Source organism: Lingula anatina, chromosome 3 (genome assembly GCF_051362555.1).
Source record: "Lingula anatina isolate TDL-2025a chromosome 3, LinAna3.0, whole genome shotgun sequence".
Classification (NCBI taxonomy): domain Eukaryota; kingdom Metazoa; phylum Brachiopoda; class Lingulata; order Lingulida; family Lingulidae; genus Lingula; species Lingula anatina.
This window is the reverse complement of record NC_141769.1, coordinates 10,902,938-10,924,709: the sequence shown is the minus strand read 5'-3', so window position 1 is coordinate 10,924,709 and position 21,772 is coordinate 10,902,938. Positions and strand designations below refer to the sequence as shown.

At 34.4% G+C, this 21,772-nt stretch overlaps 2 protein-coding genes across 7 annotated transcripts in view; one reads left to right on the top strand and one right to left on the bottom strand.

Moving 5' to 3' along the window:
- The window catches only part of LOC106157682 (UDP-N-acetylglucosamine transferase subunit ALG13), a 31,222-nt gene extending 22,825 nt beyond the window's left edge, over positions 1-8,397 (bottom strand). For all 4 annotated transcript variants that reach the window (XM_013533400.3, XM_087009968.1, XM_087009967.1 and 1 more), the window contains exons 1-7: positions 8,242-8,397; positions 7,796-7,917; positions 4,813-4,896; positions 3,418-3,468; positions 2,714-2,760; positions 2,350-2,419; positions 1,427-1,508 (exon numbers count right to left, since the gene is read on the bottom strand). In XM_013533400.3, coding sequence (XP_013388854.2) covers positions 1,427-1,508; positions 2,350-2,419; positions 2,714-2,760; positions 3,418-3,468; positions 4,813-4,896; positions 7,796-7,917; positions 8,242-8,299 — 514 coding nt within the window. In that variant the 5' untranslated portion in view covers positions 8,300-8,397. The remainder of the gene's footprint in view (positions 1-1,426; positions 1,509-2,349; positions 2,420-2,713; positions 2,761-3,417; positions 3,469-4,812; positions 4,897-7,795; positions 7,918-8,241) is intronic.
- The window catches only part of LOC106160263 (uncharacterized), a 32,629-nt gene that overhangs the window by 9,279 nt on the left and 1,578 nt on the right, over positions 1-21,772 (top strand). Inside the window, exons 1-24 of one of the 3 annotated variants that reach the window (XM_013536808.2) lie at positions 8,359-8,534; positions 9,255-9,296; positions 9,596-9,666; positions 10,237-10,303; positions 10,844-10,999; positions 11,477-11,512; positions 12,069-12,215; positions 12,693-12,886; positions 13,543-13,696; positions 14,240-14,269; positions 16,014-16,070; positions 16,333-16,389; positions 16,789-16,982; positions 17,233-17,431; positions 17,842-17,962; positions 18,236-18,341; positions 18,568-18,614; positions 18,903-19,118; positions 19,312-19,392; positions 19,618-19,793; positions 20,138-20,329; positions 20,724-20,829; positions 21,231-21,382; positions 21,498-21,633. In XM_013536808.2, coding sequence (XP_013392262.2) covers positions 9,255-9,296; positions 9,596-9,666; positions 10,237-10,303; positions 10,844-10,999; positions 11,477-11,512; positions 12,069-12,215; positions 12,693-12,886; positions 13,543-13,696; positions 14,240-14,269; positions 16,014-16,070; positions 16,333-16,389; positions 16,789-16,982; positions 17,233-17,431; positions 17,842-17,962; positions 18,236-18,341; positions 18,568-18,614; positions 18,903-19,118; positions 19,312-19,392; positions 19,618-19,793; positions 20,138-20,329; positions 20,724-20,829; positions 21,231-21,382; positions 21,498-21,633 — 2,737 coding nt within the window. In that variant the 5' untranslated portion in view covers positions 8,359-8,534. Of the gene's footprint in view, positions 1-8,358; positions 8,535-9,254; positions 9,297-9,595; positions 9,667-10,236; positions 10,304-10,843; positions 11,000-11,476; positions 11,513-12,068; positions 12,216-12,692; positions 12,887-13,542; positions 13,697-14,239; positions 14,270-16,013; positions 16,071-16,332; positions 16,390-16,788; positions 16,983-17,232; positions 17,432-17,841; positions 17,963-18,235; positions 18,342-18,567; positions 18,615-18,902; positions 19,119-19,311; positions 19,393-19,617; positions 19,794-20,137; positions 20,330-20,723; positions 20,830-21,230; positions 21,383-21,497; positions 21,634-21,772 lie in introns of those variants that run through there. The other 2 variants (XM_087009969.1, XM_087009970.1) reach the window with 2 other exon arrangements.

The following is a 21,772-nucleotide window of genomic DNA, read 5'->3' as shown; positions in this document are numbered from 1 at the left end:
TATGAAAACATTTTTTTTTTTTTTGCCTTATAACCTTAAAGCAATGTCTACATTCCGTACTTCTCCCATGTCATATCTAAAAACCTGATGTGTTAATCAAAATGCAGAAATGTAAGCCTGATACTTTAAAACCACAGAACAAATTAAAACCAAGAGATAGCATTTTCAAACGACTAAAGCTCAATCATATACTATTCCTATTTTTTTCTAAAATTTTATAAATTTTTAATACTTATAATACTAGATGTATATAATTTCCAAAAAGTCCAAAGCTCTCAGTGAAAAAAATTGAGATTCAGTCATGTAAGTAACTACATGGTACGTATAGAAAGTAAAATGGAATCTAACACATTTTACCATTCAAATAAAAAATTTTAAAAAATGAGGAAATAAATGTCATAAACTTATCCATTAATTATTATGTTTAAAGATAAAATGTATATATTAAACATATACTGAGCAAAAATATAAATGCCCCACAGCATACAGAACAACAAAATTCACTTTTTCTGATTTAAAATATATAACCCATAATGCTAATGAAAAATTTTTTAAAGTAATGTGAGGGGCATTAAATTTTTTGTTTGGTATATATAAGTAAAATCTTTTTTTGATAAACCAGTAAATCAAGACACCCCTCTATCTATGTGTAATATCTACATTTCAACACTTACATAAATCAAACGGCCATCCAAATGTGAGCAGACTCTGCTGATATTTTCACAACTTGAATTTACTGTTAGTATAGGAGAAAACCAGTCAATTACGTATTAAAATATTGTCTGGGTTTACTGCTATTCGATATGAGAAAGACACTCTCACCAGCCCTGCACACCCAGTCCGTATCAGTCCACTGCCAGCACATAAACATGACCACGGAGTTCCCACCACAATAAACACATAGAAATTCAACATTAAATGGAGCATGCTGATACATGTACAGAGTTGGCTTTTTCTGATTGGATGAACAATGGTAGCGCTCTAGGCAATCCCCAGAGGTGTGTGTTCATAACAGTGAAATTCAGAAATTTATCACTCTCTGAATTGTTCTGGTCTTAAGTTTATACTGCTGGGCAATTCAAAGATCACAGGGCAATAAAAACTACTCAATACACAATATACTAATTAATTTTACAGCTATAATACAAAACTGAAAAAGGTGATTGAATAAAGGTTGAATCATATATAGTGCCTTGTCAATACATGCAATATATAAACAGCAGTCTTTCTTAAAGTCATTATATATATATCCCTTGAACATTATGTTCACGTTGCTTGACAGATGGCAGCACAGGTCAGGTAGGACAATAAATTCACAATGCCAATAAAAGTAATGTTTACAAACATAGCCAGATGGCAGCACAGTTCAGAATGATGAAGATTGCAAGAACCATTTATCAAGGTTGTGAGAAGTTGCTTTACTTACACTGACAGATGGCAGCACTGTTCAGGTAGGACAAGGAATACACACTGTCAAAGTGGAAGTCTTCACTGTAACATAATAGCACCTGAATAAGGAGACGAGGTTGGTTAGGTTATCAGACAGTATAAAAATTCACATCATTATGAGTGTATGGACCGGTACTTATAATATATGCTGAAGAAATGTAAGGCATTCAATTAAAATATTTTGAGAGAAGTGCATGTACAATGTATGTGAGGTATCAAAACAACATTAATCCAGACGTTAATTATATTAATTTTTTGTGAAGGAATTCTGTAAATAATTTTAATCCTAAGTCAGTGGAATGTACATGACACAGCATGTACAAAACATATGATAATGAAGCATTCCTTATAGCAGTGATCTAATTGTTCAGGGGTGGATTGAGGCCGTCTTCTGGGTCTTCGAGAAGACAGTCAGATTTTCAAGTTAGCATTGACGAGTGTCTAATTTTTGCTGTCGGAAGACAGTCAAAAATAGAGAATGGATCAACAAATATAATTTGGAAGACTGTCAGAAAATATCTCTGGATCTGCCCCTCTTGTTACATTGAAAATTTTAAAGGTATTTGAAAAGCACTAAAGCCAATAAAATGGAAGAGCATGCATTTATACATAGTCAACCAGGCTGAGTTTAATGTCAGCAGAATATAATTCATTCCATATGAAATACACACTGAAGTTGACAGATACAAAACAAAACAGGCCTGTAGCAAGCAATTTCAAAAAGGGGGATCGAGGGACTCTCTTTCTAAAAAGTGGACCTTTTACCATAAAATCTTCATGTACAAGTAGATCAAATTTTACCTATAGATAAGACCTTTTCCCTGACAAACATGGCAGTTTGTTCAAGCCCCCCTAACCCTTCCCCCTACGAGCCTACCAAACATCACCAAGAACACACACCTCATTGCCAAAACCATTCCTAGTCACATTTACAGGTTTCCCCAGCTCTTGGTATATAATGAAGTCACGTCTGAAATTATTCAATATTAAAAGATCCTGAAATGAACTATATTAACTTTTTTTGTCAGTTATGTCAGAATTAAGGAAATCTAGCTTTCATTGTTGTGAGATGCTATGTCAAGCAAATCACCAATTAAATGCAAAGTATAAAAGTTCAATGAAATAAGATGTACTACAAAGTTACTGTCGGCAAGGAGTTATATATACAACTCCTTGGTGGCTGAGCGAGTTTTACCCCATCAAATGACAACATCTGTTGAATCTCATCCTCATACTTCTACATATTTTCACTTTCTACACTTACTTGTAAATTAAAGACAGGGCACAAATCTCAGCATGGCCAGCACATTCCTATAAAATAATTATAGTTTAACACAGCACATCTGCAGACCAAAAGAATTGTGAAACTGAAAGTATGCTACTAACTTTCACCATGATATGCACAATAAAAATCTAAAATCTTTACAGAATTTACAGGGTTTTCTACAGTTCAACTGATTATCTTTGTCATCTGAATAAAATAAATGTGGCGCTATAATGTTGTGAATATATTAAGGAGATATATCAGATCATTCTGAATGGTAAATCTAATTGTAAATTGAAATATTCAAGCCTGAATAAATTGTCAGACATGATGCAACAGACAGACTTTAATACCTGATACATACCAAAGAATGTTCTTTAATATATCTTAGCAGAATGATGGCATATTTTAGGGTGTTTCATATAAATTGAGACTTATAATTCTATCAAAAATAATACATAAATGCATTACCCCGATATCATGGATGGGTTATGTCCTGCAAAATGCATCTGAAATGAGCTGCAGAGTATGCCCAGTGGCACACAAACAACTGCTGAAATGAAGGGCTTTATAGTTCACCATAAGCCACTTATGGACCACACGTGATGAGTGACTGAAAGTGTCACCGTGTCAACAACTGTAACACAAACAGGTATCTCAATGCACTCATTTCATCTTTCACAATCACGTACTACATTACGTACCTTTGGTTGATTTAAATCTCGTAGATGACTCTCATATGGCCCTTGTATAAACTGGAATTTACATATAAAATAATGCGATATATCAGTTGTAACCAGTAAGAATAAGGAAGAGGATTTTTACTAAACTTGGTTGTTTTTGGTCATGTTTACAAGCAAGTTGTGATGGCTTTCTCCCCACATGTGATTATTATTTCTAACCCAAGCTTACAACAACTATAGGAAAGACAACAGGATTAAGCCTGACTTGATGTGAATCAAAATTATGAGCTCTTTTTCTGCATTACACTGATTGTTAAGTTATCATGGACCTGCAAGCCTGAAAATGTCACAAAAAGATAAAATAAATCATAATGTTTAGTTAATTTCCAAGGCTGCCAGGTTAAATGCATAACTTAATTAATTGAGACAAATGACACCCTACCCCTATCCAGCACCTCAAGCACCACCTCTCCCACAAACACATACTTGAACTTTGAAATAAAATATTAAATATAAAAACATTTATGTTTTCAAGAAGATGCAAAACACAAACCCCAGATTTTTAAATGCACACTGTCTGTAACCACAGTACCATATATCAAGTGCATTGTCTGGGATAGATAAAAAAATACAGTTTTGTCTTGAATAAATAAATTAATAAAAGTGTGTGTATGTGTGTGGGCACAGCGCACCAGTAGACTAAGTGACATATCCTACCTATAACAAAGTCTAACAATGTATTTAAAAAAATTTAAAAAGATAAAGATGTAACTGAATGTAGCTGAATTGTTACACAGTGACAACAGATACAGACATCCTCTTCCTGATCACAGATATTACTAAAGTACCAATACATCCTCATGAAGTCTTAAACATGAATCACATCAGAATAAAATCAATAATATATTTTTGCTGCAGATATGCACTGTCTGCTACAAAGACAAGGTGTCTAATATAGGGCAGTTTCTATTACAACATATTGGAGAACTACTGCAACTCAGAGATGCACAACTTGCAAAGAGCTATTTCTCTAAAGAAAAGGTTTATGCTTTCCGAAAATGTATTTTTTTCCAGTCAATCACACGTCTCATACAGGGTTCTCAGCAAAATTTGTGCAAAGCATCGAATTAAAAACATCTATGTAGTTTATGACCATAAAATTTTCAGTAGATTTTCCTTAAACATATAAAATATAAACACAATTAACGTATAGCATAAAAATATATTTCTATCAGCAATTTTCTTTGATGTAAATAAATAGAATCTTGATAATTGGCAAACCTGTTGCAATGAATAAGATTTTTTAACATATCATGTAACAGGTTGATAAAAAATATCTTTATGTCAGTGAGTAAACATACTTGGATTTTTTATAGAAACAGTTTTTTTAATATAAACAAACATATTAATACTCACATGTTCAAATTTGGCCGGGTGCTGTGACATGTATTTGACACACGTATCTCTGACTTGGACATGATAGACTTGGGAAAGAAACAACTGCAATGGAAAATATAATTAGGTTCGTAAAAAAATCTCACCTAGTGAAAAATCTTGTTCTCTTAGACACTGATGAACTAATGACCTCTTCTTGTTCCTGAAATCAAATACCAATGACTGCTGAAGATCACTACTTCATGCTTCCTAATCTATATGCCATTTTCTTCAGATGTGTTTATAAATGCAAGCAACCTGCTGTGGATACGCAGAGACAAATGTATCTATACTACAATGCTCCCCAGCTTGCAAAAATCAATGCAGACCTACAAAGTATAAGCTATATAGAATGCGTCATCTCTAAATGAAATTATCCAGAATGTACACGCAATGGATAAACCGTAACTCAGCTGAATAAAAAAAGGAAAAGGTAAAAAAAGCAATTGTCACTCATCTTAAAATGCACTTTGGTAATTTTTGATCAACTAATCACTTAAAAGCTATACCAAACCTTAATCATTTGCTGGGCATGCTAGATCGAGGTACAATTAATACAGTACAACAATTGATTTTGGTGATTACTTAAAAAATTCCTTTTCTCCCTTCCCCCACCTGAAAATTTATGATTAGCTGCATATGATAAATGATAAATACCACTTATTTTATTTATTCATGTATTTATTTATTTATCTAAATTAAAATCTTTAAATTTTGTTAGGTTGCCTTAAAAAAACTGAACATTATGGCTGATAACTGAAGAAAGCTGATTAGTTGTCAACTAAGAAACAATCACATTACAAAGCAGGCATATACTAGCATATCAACAACAGCAACCCATTTCATCTCTTCATTATACAAAAGGTGGCATATGGACCTGCACTAAGGAATAGACCACAATTCATTGACAATATCCTCTTCTCCCTACCAGTCATTCAGCCAATGAAGGTCAATCCACCCTTCCCTCCTAAGAGAAAAAGAGACCTAGGCAAGTTGATTTGTATTGATTTTTGTTTTGCACATATACTGTCAACAGACAATCTGCAAGTATTTCATTCTTTAAAGGCTTGCATTTAATACTCCCAGGGAAATACAAGAGCTCACTTATATGCATGCTGTAAATTAACAGAAAAATTAAGGTTGATAAGAACAATTTAAAACAAGTTGGTGCTACATGTATGTAATTGATTAAGCTCCTTACTATTCATTGCTTGTCTAATGATACCCCATAATGACAATGTAAATTAAAACAAGGCAAAAAAAAAAAAACTGACTACAATCTACAATGAAAAAATGCTTATGATACCATGTAAATGAAATATATCCAAATTCATATACATACCCAACTTCTGATTGAATACCAGCCGTACCAAAATAAACCAAGGGTGCTTTCCCAGAGATTTAGATCGATCTAAAGATTATGTTTTAGATCGACCTAACTCCCTGGGGGTTCACGCTAAATTGCAGTCAGCCGAGCGGGCACCATAGTTAATTACCCCCTTACAGCTTTTAATAGGCGGGACAGACGCTTAAGCCGGCCAAGCTGACAGTAATCTAATGAGACTCCCCACAGGGATAGATCGATCTAAAAATCTATGGAAATGGGGTGCAAGACAGAACAGTGATGAATGTTAAGATCATGGAACACACAATACCCACCAATAATTAACACACTTTAGATAAATGCCACCTAAGATAAATCATTGAAGGAGTTGCTTGAAAATCTATCCATTTTCTGGAGAGTGATCCTTCCTGGTCTGATGTAAGTGAGGGCAGAATTGCCTACTAGCACTGTATTAACACCAGTGAACCTATCTGAAGAAATGGGGACAGAGCCAGGTTTCAAATATCACAATTTTGGGATCGCTTAATAAATCAGGTCTACTGGCAGAAAATAACCTATCCATGCTTGGGGAAACCTCACAACTGCCCTAGGACCAGTATTTGAAAAATGAAAAAATAATTATAGAGAAGTGTGCCTCCCCTCATCTTTGTTATCTCTACAACAGCCGATTAAGTTAACTGCACATGGATTTTTAGTAATAATATAAAACTGAAGAAGGTAAGCTTGTCTGCTTCTTTTCCTGTCTCCTCACTTTTTTATCACAAAAAGACAAATAAACGATGAAATTCATATACTAGTCTTGATACTGGCATATATAAGGGATATTATATCAAGAAGGTATCTACAGTACACTAAAAGAGGGCAAATTATTTTCAAGGGCGGATTGAGGCCATCTTCTGGGTCTTCAGGAAGACGGTCAGATATTCAAGTTTACACTGATGGGTATCTATATTTTTTCTGTCGGAAGACGGTCAAAAATGGAGGACGAATCAACAAAGATAATTTGGAAGACTGTCAGGAAATAGCTCTGGATCCGCCCCTGATTTTAGCCCCCTTATGGAAAAGGACAGAAACCAAATCTGCAATTTTGTCATAGGAATTAGCTATTCTCCCAACATCTCTAAATGTATAATTCTAGTGGAACCCATTTCAGTTACATCCCTATCCATGTATATATCTATACCAGCAAATCCCCTTGATTGTTGACAGTTTCACTGTCATTGAAACAAAATTCTGAAAATGTAATTTTCTCTTCAGTTAGCAGTCATTTTACATATATGATACCAAACTTGGAACTGAAGTATCTGCAGTCGGTGTGAAGTGTTGTTTATTTAAACCTAGCTCGGTGATACTTTTAAACTAACCTAAGAATGACTGCTGCCCCCCCCCCCCCTAAAAAAATGTTAGAAATTCCAGACATAAGGAGGGAGTAATTGTTGTCTATTTACAATTGCTAGTTCTTTTACAATGTTAGTCTAGTTTAGTCTGGCGGTGCAAGCACGTGCTCTTGGCCTTAACACAAATCCACTATAAGCACGCAGTATTCAAACCGCGTGTTCTCTGGTTATGTGAGTCTTTACAACTAAGCCACAACTCATTAACTAAATGTTCTGGTAGTACCTGTTCAGAAACAGCTCTGAAGAGTGAGAACCCGTCCTTCGCTATACTTTTTCTCCACAGGCCAAGCTCTGCTAAATATCTATCCAATGGCTCTCCCCTCGTGGTCGTCTTCATAATTCCCGCTTCAAAGTTAAAAACGAAAAAAGAAAACTGTTTACAAAATTGTAAAGCGTGTGATATAGTAAGTTCCAGCAAAGCCTTTTTCTGAGTATGAACATTAATGGTTCACAAATTTCAAAATGAGAAAAAAACATAAAAACACATTTGGTAGCACGTGCGTTGTGTTTTCCTTGACGTCACAAAGGCTCCACAGTGGGGTTCTTGTTTTATTCATGCCGTTTGTTAATTATAAATTCAGTGACTGACTACAATCTTTCTTAAGCCAATCTTAGACTTTGCTCAGTCAATTTGTATAGGGGTTAAGACACCTACAAAATTACGATTACCATTTTCTGATATATATTTCTCTCTTTGTATCAGCTTCCTTTGCTGAATGTAGAACATGCGCTTTCATCTTTAACGCGGATTCTTGTAAATTGCCTTTTAATGAGGTCATATTGTAATCCAATCAAATTCTTTCTTGTTATCTGTTTCCTGCCGACAGGTGTCACTGATGTTCAATATGGTTGCCTCCACAGAACTTCGGCAGGATTAAACCGGATTTCTGCGACTAGCGAATCATGTATTTTAGATTTTGTACAAAGATGCTTTGAAAGCGAAAGTTTATTTATCAAGAAAGGTAGGGTATGAGAGACTCTTATAATTTGGGAGCATAAGGATGGTTTATTTGTTACAGTAGGTACGGAAACAGGAGTGAAGTCTGAGGAGACTGTTTACCATTGCCATCGACATTGTTAGTTACCACATCAACTTTGACATTTTTGGTACCTGCATTAACTCTAATACCCTGTACTAATTCTAGATACTACTTAGTGATGAATCAGAGCGTGCCACGGGTTCATCAGAATAGCGATCGCGTTGTTTATAGATCGAGAATGCAGACATTTTCATTTTCATTTTAAAAACCAATAATAGTAATACTACTACTACTAGTACTAGTAGCCTGGTGTTGAACAGACAATGCCTCGTTATTGCCAAACATCACTACATGACTAGTTAGATAACTGTGGTCAGAGCCTTGCAAATAGAACCATCACCATTATGACATGTAGATGATGTGCACCATTCACTTTCTGACTTGGAGCAAAAGGCTATCATTTTATGTATATCTTGTCTTATTTGGTTGATTGTAAATAAAGTATAGTGTGCAGAAGCCTAATTCTTGAGCACAGCATACAGTTTATCATGGTATCATCACTAAATGTCAAAACTTGACTGTTGATTTTTTAATGATATAAACTGAGACTAAATAGAGGGCCATTAATGCCATATATTTTATCTAAAATGTTTACCTGAGTGAGGTCTATGTCAAAGTTTCTTATTGCTTATTATTTATTAGATGCAGAGTTCAAGGTTTCTTAGACAAGCAGAGAATGCCAATGTAAGTATATTGCATTGTCAAAAATATATAGAATGTACATATCCATGATGATATATTTTACAGATAATCTGAAGTGCAGTTTCTGTATCAAAGGACATAAGTTAATTGATCTGTACAGAAGTAAGATGTGTCCCATGATATACTTCAGTCTGAGTCAATACAGTGTGTAACAGGTATTTTTAGAAATAGCCAAAGATGTAATGTGACATTTTATTTTCAGAAGTAGTATCCACTGTTTAAGAAAAAAATTGAACTTTGGAAATAATTTAAAGTAATTAACACTTGTTTATTTATTTTAGTATTTGTTAGAAACTGCAGCAAAGAGGCCTTCAGAACTAAAGAATAATCTGCCCAGTTCAAACCCCAAATGGTGAGTTCATAGTGCTCATAAGTGGGACTAAAATTAAAACTATTACTTACATAGCAAAAAGGCAAAAAATCATGCTACTAATATGGATTGTCTAAGCAAGATTTTTACACCATGTTTCTGATTGTTAATAATGGAGATAAACAGATAAATGGGATAACAACTGTTTGTATGAGATCTATATTTCACAATGAAAACATTGTAAAAAATCTCATAGAAATATGACATATTCCATTTTACCACAAAAACGGCAGTGTGAGCAATTATTCTGAGATCTGTGCTTGCCATCGGACAGGGAGACCACCATAAATGGCTATACTATATAATAATCTCTTTAAGTTTGTTTTTTTTTTTTTTTTGTAATAATCTTTTAAGAGATTATTACAAAAAACAAACTTTTTAGAAAAAAATGTAGAAATGGATTTATTAATCATTGGTTAGTATGGGAAAATTGTTGTTAACCCCAGGAAAATTCATTTTTTGGCCAAAATGAACAGTTGTTATCCTTTTAAGAAAGTGAAAATGAAATAACTTTTCTATTGATAAGTTTTATTTTCTGTATTTATTTTCCAGGAAGTCAATACATGAAAGACTTGTTGATATGTATATTGAAGAATGTGGCAAACAACCCAGGATACCTGTAAGTAGTGATGTGCTGGATTCTTGTTGTATTGTGGGATAACATGTTGATTTATTATGCTGAAGTGTTGTATTTTTATTTTGGTTGTGTTGTACTCTCTCTCTCTCTCTCTCTCTCTCTCTCTCTCTCTCTCTCTCTCTCTCTCTCTCTCTCTCTCTCTCTCTCTCTCTCTCTCACACACACACACACACACACACACACACACACACACACACACACACACACAACAGTATCAGATAAGAATCACACTAACACTAAACAGGTACCATTGACTGCCAAAAGGGCGGGAATTCTTTCGTAATAATGTTTAACCCTATTACACCTATTTTATGGAGGTCATTTTTAGCTTATTTTCCTGTTAAAGAGATTGATCAGAAACATAATCTTGTTTGATTAAGATTCACTAGATTGGATTATAATCTTATAGCTTATGATCATAACTTTTAAACTCTAACTTTCTACACAACATTAAAGTTATGCCTTTATCAGAATAATCTTATAGTTGATTTCTTTGCTTTATATATTTGTCTTACCTGACAGGGCCTGATGCCAGCTTCCAAATTACTAGATAAGCTAGTATACAGAGATAAACTGAATACCCTCATCATCAACCTGTATCCTGGGAATGACGGCTACTCATTGATGCTAAAGGGGAGAAATGGAACAGAGTCCGAGTCTGTGAAACTGCCATATGAGGTAAGGCGGTGAATGTATAGTATGGAAAACAAGATATTAGATTTGATGTTTCATGGTTTACTGACAATAACAGTTGATTATATGACAATAAAGACATTTCAGTTCACTATGTTGTACAAGTTAGTGTAGTTATTATTTACTTTTGCCTGTTTAAGTTTTTTTTACATATTTTACTAGGTCCTTGTTTTTTCACACTACGTAGGTTATTTAATTTCATTTTTAGTCAACAATTGAGAACCAACAAATAAGTGCCAAGAGTTATCAGAAACAATTGAAAATTTGACATTTTCTGAGGCAATAGCAAAAAATAGTATACATTTGAAAAAAACTTATATATACAGTTTTGAAAAATTATTTTGTATTTTTGTGAGAATGTTTGTGGCATTATTATTGGCCTAAATTTAAAGTGCTTTTGAGATAGAATACTATACAAATCATAATTAATAGATTTCATCTAAAACAAAACTTTTTTTTCAGGAGTCAGAGTTGTTAGAATATGTTGACAATGAAGAGGTGAGTGTACTAAGTTGATGTAAGGTATGACTGTTTCTTCCTTGGTTATATTAGTAGTTTAGTGTTTTCCAGTGTTGGAAAAGATACAGATGTAAAAATGCGTGCAATATTGTTTCAAGTAGTATTGTTAGAATTCTTTCAACAGCTGAAAGTGAAACTTGTTAGTAAAGCTTGAAAAGCACTTGCTAGTACAAGACAAGGGCATGGTGGATATTATAATATTATAATTTATTCTATGTTCAGATGCATTCATGAATGCTTTCTTTTACAGCATTCATTGATAAACTTAAAACACCAGATTGCTTTATACAAACAAAGGGCACAGCAAGACTACTTATCATGTGATAAGTATAATGGCTGATGACCATCATACTATTCATAATTTAAGATAAACTCATATTAGAAGTTACTATTTTCCACCTGGGATTCAATAATAATATATTTTCAGTTTTTCATTTTCCTGTGCCAAGATAGAGATAAAGAAAATGGTTAATTTTTCTTAATTTCAGTAGATTATTTCAAATGATATCATTTAAATATTATTAAATTTTTACAGCTTCCCCCAATCTTGGTTGATCTTCTTGAGAAGTCTCAGGTGAATATCTTCTACAGTGGAAGTGTTATAGCAGAGATCAGGGATTATAGACGCACCACCAGTAATACATTTGATACCAGATATGTGCTTTTGAAACCAACTCCTCAAGTAAGTCAAAGGCACAGCCATTGTCATACTGAAAAATGTAATAAATTAGGAGTTAGTCGCTCAAATAGATTTTGATAGAAAGATAAAAACGTATTTTATGGCAAACTTACAGTGCATGCAAAACTTTTTTTGTAAAATTTGCTAAAATTGGGGTCTGAAGTGTCTTTTTTTGTGAAGTGTCTTTTTTTTTTTGCAATAAAAATATTAGATAAGAAATAGTTGTAAATACCTTTTTAAGTAATTTTTTTTAATAATTGCTACTTACTATAGTAATTAATATGTATTAAAAAGTATTGATTCAAAGAAAAAAATTCATTGTGATTGCATAATGCATTTTTTGTGCAGACCCTCTTGGGTGATATTTATAACTTAATGATGTGTATTTAAAGTTTTGATTCATTTTCCACACAAACCCTCTTATCTGATATTAACACCATAATAATATGTATTTAAAGTATCGATTCATTTTCTGTTTAGACCCTCTTATGTGATATTAACACCATAACCAATGATGGTCACCGCTGGACACAGGAGGATAAGTTTAACCTGGAAAGTCAGCTGTTGCTGGCCACACAGGAGCCACTGTGCCTGGACCCCTCCCTCTCTGTCTGCCTTGTGGCTAACAGGCTACAGTATGAAAAACATAAGATGAACACAAGACCTTTAAAAAGGTAGGCCTGTGGCCAGTCAAGTGTGAAAATGGCACATCTTTTTCAACTGACTGTATATTGAGTTATTTTATTCAGATATCCCTTTCTTTAACTTGTATTTTGCATCGTAAAGTTTGATGAAGCTATGTGGATTTTAAAATGTTAATGAATATTTATTATTAGTATTATTATTAAATAGAAGAAAAGAGATGTAACTGCATTTAATATTAATTTTCATTAGACAAAGAGATGAGGTGTTTGTAGAGAAAATGTGTTTGAGATTAAGAGGGAAATACAGTGGAATATGTCTATCAATAAATTAATTTCATAGCATATATACATTTAAATGAAAATGACTCTTTAACTTTATAGTGGCACATTTTTTAATGCCAAGAAAATTTGTGGTTTTATTTTAAAACTTATTTACATAATAATGATAGTATTAAATTAATAAATAAGATGACATATATTGAAAAAGGTCATTTGTTGTCCTAAAGCAACAGAGAAAGCTGAAATGAAGAGAACAGTTTGATGAATTTTTTTTTACAAACTTTCTTAGAATATACCAAGATTGAATCTTTAATGACGTTTAATAGAAGGCATTCTTAACCCATTATTTTTTATCAATATTAGTAAGTAAACATAAATGCTCACTATTTGCTTTCTCATATCTTCAGAGCAGTAAAAAAGTTTTCCCAAACAGCTGTGAATAGGAAGAGGAAATTTGCCCAGTGCCCAGCACCATCTAGTTTAAAATTGTATGACTTTCTTCATAAAAAGAAGGACAAGTTGCGCAGTAACCCTCCTGTCAATCTGAAAGTTGGTAAACCAGTGAGTATCAGTAATATATTGTTTGATTTATAACATAAGCCATTATGGATTTTAATGTGTATTTGTTAAAGTTGGCACTGTGAAACTTAGGAAATACAGATTTTCTGTCTCTTCACTGCTAATGCCCCTCAAATTAAGGATCTGGCATACATGCCACCTTTCTCAAACTGTAATCTCATTTCTATCAGTGTGTGTCAGGTTTAAAGCTGAGAGAAAAAGAACTTGGATTTATATGGAAGGAATAATAGAAATGGAAAATTAGAGGTTCTTGATTTGTATAGATTGCCATATACACACTATGAGTGCTTTTCTATATATAGCTCTGTAAATAAATAAATAAATAAGCTTCTTTGTTTAGAAGCTGCTTTAATGGCTGAGAGATATTACTTAATGAAATTGAATAGGTTGCATATTTGACAGTTATAATAATCATAATTTGGAATATTTTGCTGGAAATATGTATTTGAGTGAAACTATGAATTATGTGAGAAGTAACCAAAGCAAGCAGAGAAGTACAGATTTTGCTTTTCTTTTGATTTTCAGGAAAAAATCACAGGACCTCACCATTCTATGGTACATTTACATATACATATACATATGTACTGTGATCTTTTCAGTTGGTTCACTTTTACATGTATCTGTCTCCATATTCCTTTCCCTATGATTTGGGTTTTGTTTGGAAATGTATGTGATTGATGCATAATTTTCACAATCAAGTTGGGACCAACCATCATGGGATTCACATTCTAGTAATACTTTCCCAATGATTATACGCTGAAAATGACTAGTAATTGCTGGTTAAAAAGGATAGTTTCCACTAGAATCCTTTGAATCTCAGGGTAGGGACCAGATGGATGTGGAATGTCACTGTTTACAACAAGGACACTGGCAAATGTATTCTTTAGGACCCCATTCCCATAGACCACATTGCCCTATGTAGAGCAATCCAACTCTGCCTGGACTCTTGCTGAGTGCAATTAGTTTAATTGATTGACACACCTCCTCTTGTTTTCAGCGTACTGGTATAATCACAAGCTTTTTGGTATTCTACATAATGCCAGGAAGCACTGTGTCATTCAGTTAAGCTGATTGCTCAGTGAGAGTCCCTACAGAGTTAGATTGATCTACATCGACTGGTGGTGTCTATGGCAATAGGGCCTATGATGCATGTTTCAAGACTTTTTTAAGTCTGTTGAGTTTGAGTTGAACTCATTTTTTGATCTGGGAATCTTGTTTGTTTAACTTGCAAGCAACTCATACTTATCCAACAACAACAATGATTTAGGATGTAAGGTAGAAAACCCTGGTGGAAGACAGGTTGTGGCATGGTGGAAGAATTATTTCTTTCCGATAGTGTGTTGCAAAAATTTTCTTCAATTAGGCATAAGCAAGTAAATGTTAGTTTTTTAATATCTAATTGCAAATATCTTTGTAAAGAATATATATGTAAAAACAGATTTATGAAGTTATTCAGATTGTAAGAGTGTAAAGCAAATATGAAAATCTTGATAATCTTATTGGTGCTAAAAAAAACTTTTTTAATGCAAACTTTTTTTACTAAAGCAAATTTTGTGTTATTAATTGAGGAATGATTAAATTGTGAATGATCATTTAAATTGTGTAATTTTCCTCTTTTCAAATCTTTTTTCTGCATGTCAGATGTCTTACTAGAATAATTTTCACTTTTATCTTAAGAGTCAACTTATTTGCCCCAATTTTCAGAGTCTAATGGAGACTATTTCTTGTTAGCACCATTTAATATGTCAATCTGGACTTAACATTTTTGTGAGCAAAACATCAGCACAAAAATGAAGGTTTTTTTTTTTTTTTTTACTACTGGGCACCAATTTATACATAGCCTTTCTGATTGAACAGTATATTGGTCTGTCCCTGCGAGGCTCTGAAAATTACAATCTTTTTAAATTACAATGTACAGACTGTTATCAGAGAGAATTATTGAATGTGTTGTGCATTAATATCTAAACAGATCTGGATCCCAAAGATATTGTGGATTCCTAAAATATTGTGGATGTTACAGCTTTTTTTTTCTTTTGGTTGATAAGGGTTAGCATGGTGCTTATGATGGCTGGACTTTGTTATATTTGAGGATGTACTGTTTTTTATTGCACATTTCTACAGATGAACAAAGAGATAAAGAATTAAAAACATAAAAGTGATTAAAAAATTATGCTTACCTAAAGGGATCTGATTTGAGATTTCTCTTGTCATTTTAGATGCATAAGTAATGAAAGTTAACTTATTTCCTGTAAACTTTTTGGAATAAAGTTTATTTATTTTTTTTTCTTATTCTTTTCAGTGTGTTGATACCTGGAGACAGAGACCTGTGAATCTCGCTGCCCCAGAGCAACTTGAGGTAAGTCTGTCTGCCCATCGGTCAGTTTGTCTGTCTGTCTCTGTCTTACTGTCCATCTGTCAGTCTCTCTGTTTTTTTTTTTTTTTTTTTTTTTTTGTTTTTTTTTAATATCTGCATGTTGCAACGTTTTGACCAAACAAACTTACCTCAAGTCAATGTAGAGTATTGTTAGTAACTAACTGTAAGTGAACATCAAATTTATAAAGTGCTATTCATTCATTTGAGTGGTGTTTGATCATTTTTGCTTTCTTGTGATTCATAGGTGGAAAAATTAGCAAAGTCCATAGAGAAGCCAAAAATAACATTGGATAACACACCTGTAAGTTGGAATACTTGATTGTATTGAATTTCATAGAATCAACTTCTTGATATCATGCATAAGTCTTTTCAGGCTGGAAAGATCGTTCTCTTACTTTCCAGTGGCCATCATGGCATAAGATTCAGAGAGTTTTTCAGTCATGTAGAGATTTTGCAAAAGTGTTAATTGCATGACTGTATTGAGTGAAGAAATTATTTCTGTAAATACCAGATGCCATTGTGTGTCCTTGCATATGTTGTAACTTAATAGTAACACAAATTGTGAAGATTGCCACTCCTAAGTTAAGTTTAAAAAAAAAAAAAAAAAACAACTTTTGAATTACCAGGCCTTTTGCCACGTTAAAGTAGAGAAATCTTACATTTATAATCTCAGTTTTATAGTCAAATATCCTGTTGCTAGGTGACAGTGGAGGAATATATAATGGAGATGGAGAGGACCCCAGGCAAGATTTACTATGCCCGCCTTGTGGTCCAGCAGCGATTGAGTGATGACTTTTACTTGGGGGAGCTCTATGTGGACCGAGACTTCACAGAGGGACAGAACAATGCTAGCTGCTGCAAGTTTTCTTTGGGAACAAAAGCCAATGTAGACAAGTAAGGAGGGATTGTGTCATTTTCTGTTGTCCTCTGGGATGTTTGCATTTTGTTTTTTCTTTTAGTCAGATATGTACTTTTTAACCATATGGATGAAAAGATGTAGAAAAATTGTTTTACCACTGATAATGGTATGCAGTTTTTGGAAAAATAGATCATATGTAAAAATTAAGAATTACAGTATGAGCAGTCAAAAGCGTGTTGTGAGCAATATTATTCATATCTTTAAAACCAACTAATTTCTGTGTAGATACATCCACCAGTTCACAGAGATCTTCACAGAAGAAGGACGGAGAGCAGTGAAGATCACCCACATCATCTCAGGTCAAGAACCCAAGGTCACCTTCACCCAGTCATCATCACAGTCATCAGGACAGTCCAGTGTCACCACTACAACACAGGCATTGTTGACACAGGCAACGTCTCTGGCACAGAACATCCTAGGGCAGGTGAGTGTCTGGTGACCTTCAGAAATTTTAAGATACCTGTTCTTTGTCACCACAAGGTACACTTTAGTGACAAGAATTACTGAACCCTAGCATCAAATGATATTTGAATATATCTGTGGTCCTGAAAAAAAAACTGTTGGTTAATTAAATGCTGGAGATTGAAGCAAAGTCCTAGTATCATAATAATGATAAAATACTGGGATGGCCTTATGTTTGTCAGGAATTTACAGTATTTACAGTTATTTCGACACACTTAGCCTGTTTGTCTCAAACGGTATACTTGTTGAAATAGAATTGACTATGAATTATGTTCCCTTATTCTTATTAAAATTTTATTCTCAAAGTTCGATACTGTCAGGTATTAATACATTAACAATTTCATTGATAACAACTTATATTCTGTCTAATAGGCTGACCCTAGTCAGTCAGCAGATGGCAGCACTAAACAGCCAATGAAACTGTCTCTACAGCTCAATGCTCCAGGGTCCATATCATCAGCTGGGTTGCTGGGTTCTCCCTCTGGAATGCAGAGTAAGTCAAGAGCTTGTTGATGTCATTTTATAAATCTACAGGTTCATCCTCCAGAGTGTCAATTATTTTATAAACTGGGTGACTTTTTTAATTAGGAAAAAAAGGCATTGAAGGTTGAGCGTATGAAAAATGTTAATATCAAGGTTTTTAATTATGAAGTTCTTAGATCTATAGAAAACCTGATTTTATTTAGTCATGCATCAGACTTGATAAAATTTTTACTGAGATACCTTGACTTTAGGGTTTTGTATGATCATTGCTTAATTCTTCCAGGTCCAGTAGGTATAAATTCTGTTGGTCTCCAGCCTGGCAACCTTCAGCAAACTTCAAACAGCAACCATAGACCTAAACATATGAATCTCTACTCCAATATTTCAAGGTATAGCCTGTGAATTAACACACTTGAAAGACTGAATGTCGGATATGATATAGCTCTGGACCCAATCATTTTGATTTTGAGTGTGATAAAGGAGAAACAAATGAGATAAGTAAGAATATAATAAATTTTAACTTTTCTAGACTAAAGCACATATTTTGGTGTATTTTTATTGGTACCTTTGTTAAATTTATGATGTAAGTCGTGCAACTTGAAAATTTATCTCTAGGTCAAGTAGTACACCCAGTCCAGTGTCTACACCGACGTCTGCTTCAGGTAAGATATCTTTATGTCAGCAGTTTGTAGAAACATGATTTATTTTTGTGAATCTCAAAGATTTGTAGTAGATAATTTAGATGTGTACTTGTTCTTAAAAATATTTTATCTCTATAAAAGAGGATGTTTATTTGTAAATTTGATACAGTTTTTAGGTGTAAGTAAATTTTTTTTGCATAAGATTATATTTGTGAAAATGATATTTGCTTTTTTAACAACTTCAAATCATGTTTCATTTTCCATCTTTATACTTCAACCAATATTAGAGGTACGTTATCATCCTTTCAGCCCCCTTGCCTGGTCACCACATTTCCTCCACAAGGGAGCGCCATGGGTCATCAAGAGAGCCCAACCCCACACCTCCCCCTCCCACAGGACGGGCCCCCACACCTAACTCCTCAAGCTCAAGGCGCTCATCTCTCACAGACAGTGGGGGCAGTCTCAGTGGACAGATGACTCTGCAGGCCTTCCAGCAAGGGTCAAATATTGCACACTTCATGCAGGGTGAGCACTTCTATACTGTATTGAAATATGTTAAAATATATCCTGTAGTTATTTTTGTTGCCATGTTTAAGGCTATTCCAAAATATGTATCTCTCTTTCTATATAAGAACCAAAGTTTATCACAGTGACTGCTTTATATCAGATCAGCATCATTTCCTGTCCAATTAACCTTGGTTCTTGTGTTCTATTTCAGCCACAGGCAACAGTCTCCAGTCGTCCGGTTCTGCTCCTCCCACTCCAGTGGACACGCCCACCACACCCACGCCTCTAGCTGGTCAGTGCTCACATACACAGTAACTTACTTTTAATGATCAGAGCATCTTATGCCCTAAGCTTGTGTTCATAGACATGTACATTTTTGCAGAATTTATCGCAGGTCATGTTCCTAGTTCCTTTTATTAGATGACATGATTTTCACTGAAATGAATATATTTCTTTAAACATCAGGGGGTTTCATGATTGTTTTATGCTATGCATTGATATATGTTCCAATTTCCAGGTCTTGAGGCCCCAGCAATGAGCAGTTCAGCCCCTACACCCACTGCATCTGCTCCAAACATCAACATTGCCAATGTGGCTGGCCTGCCACAGAACATCAGCATACAGAGCCTGGCCAATCTGCAGGGTATGGGGCTGACCAATATACAGGGATTACAAGGGCTGCAGAATATGCAGGTTTGTACTTACTTTAAAAACTTAATTGATGGGGAAAGAAATGGAAGGCTAAATTTGGCAAGCATGTAAAAGAACAGTTATAGGTTAACATGGCATCCGTGGCATTTTTTTCCAAGTATCAATTATCTGGTATCTTTGCCCTTCCAGGTATCTTTGACAGGTGTTTGTTTGCTGAAAGCTGGTATTGCCATGCACTTATCAATTATCGGATATTTTTTCCAGGTATCTTTGACAGGTATTTCTTTGCTAGAGGCTGGTATTGTCATTCGGATATCAAATATCTGATATTTTTTTGTTAGGTATTGCTATCCCTATTTCGATTATGTCTTTTTTTTTCTTTTCAGGTATCTCTGACAGGTGTTTCTATGCCAGGAGGTGGTATTGCTGTCCCAGTTCCTATCACAATGATAAGCAGCACCAACCCGTCCACACAGTTACTGAGTACACCAGCTGGCATAGTGTTTAGCTCTGTGGCTGGTCTGCAGGGCATCTCCACAGCAGGGAACAATACAGGAACCTCCTCCACCACAACACAAGTATGTCAGCTGTGTAAAATAATATATCAGACTGGCTGACTGTTTAGAGATGAAATGATTCTCAGTTTAAAACCTTTGTGGCCATCATAAATATGTTTCCTTATTTGTGTCTAAGGATTATAGCTATCATTTACTGGTGGGGGTCAGCATAGAAAATTGTTTTAAGCTTATTTGTAAGGGCAGTACCAGGCTCTTTTTGCAAAGCTTAGAAGAATAATATTCTAAAATTGAGATCAAAGTTCATTTTTCTTTGTAAAGGAGCTTCCAGAAAGTCATGAAAATTGAAAGAGTGTTTAAAGCAAGATCAGCATTTAAAATGTACAAAAAAAAAACGAATTAGAATCTTTGAAAACTTAATCATTCATGTAGTAGTGTTTTATTTCATTTTACCTAGGCTGGTAATACTACATTGGTAACCATGGTAACATCTATGCCCCAGACAACATCAGCTCCAACCACTGCTACAAGTGGCACTCCATCCTCTATAGTTATGACAACAAGTGAGTAGTCCTTGTCTCTATAACTTGAATTTATAACATATGCTGTAGGAAAAGAATTCTACCTCCTATGTGATTAAGTCTTTACCTGTTTAATATTTTTGTTGCTATTTATAGAAAAAAATCTAATTTTGCTTACAAAAGTTAAGATTTGCCTTTTATTTGTTTAGTCCTTGTAATTTGTTTTAATTTTTATGTTTTGCTTATTTTTGGACATGTTTACATGCTTTTGCTTAAGTCCATAATTATATAAATAATTATTTGGAAAGTACAAGAGGCATTTCTAGTGAGAAATCTGAGCTACGAGTGCTACTCATGTTGGTAAATCCACCATTTTTCTAAAGGCATACAAATTAGATTTTACAACATCATCAAGGTATAAATGCCTGTTTCCATCTCCTCAGATGTTCTGACCAACACTGCCCAAGTCCTGAACCAGGGTATGCTGTCTGTTCCTATAGGCATGGCTGGGAACCTGGCCCAGTTCATGACTGCTGCTGGAATCAAGGGAACATCTCAACAAATCAGACCAGGCTCTCAGTTGTCATTGCTACAGGTAGGGTTTTACATCCAGGAGACTGTTTCAAAAATGGTAGAAAATAACGAGGTGAAAACAACTGCGCCAGTCCCTTCATGTTTTTTTTTCAGCACTGCTTATTCTTGTTTTCCAGATTCCAGGGCAGCAGCCCATTCAGATCCTCGGCACCAACCTTCCTGGTCAGCGGACCCAAGTGCAGCCATTACAGCAAGGCACTGTGGGAAGGACAATATCAGGCAATGGATCTCCACTAGCAGCAGGATCTAGTGGTAAGCAGGCATGCGTAGAGAATAGACTGGTACAGTTTGTAAAGTTAATTAACATCTAATTTGAAGGTATTCATTATTATTGAAAAAATAACTTCTGATGTTCAAATATATATTACAAGTCTCACCAGTTTGCATAGGC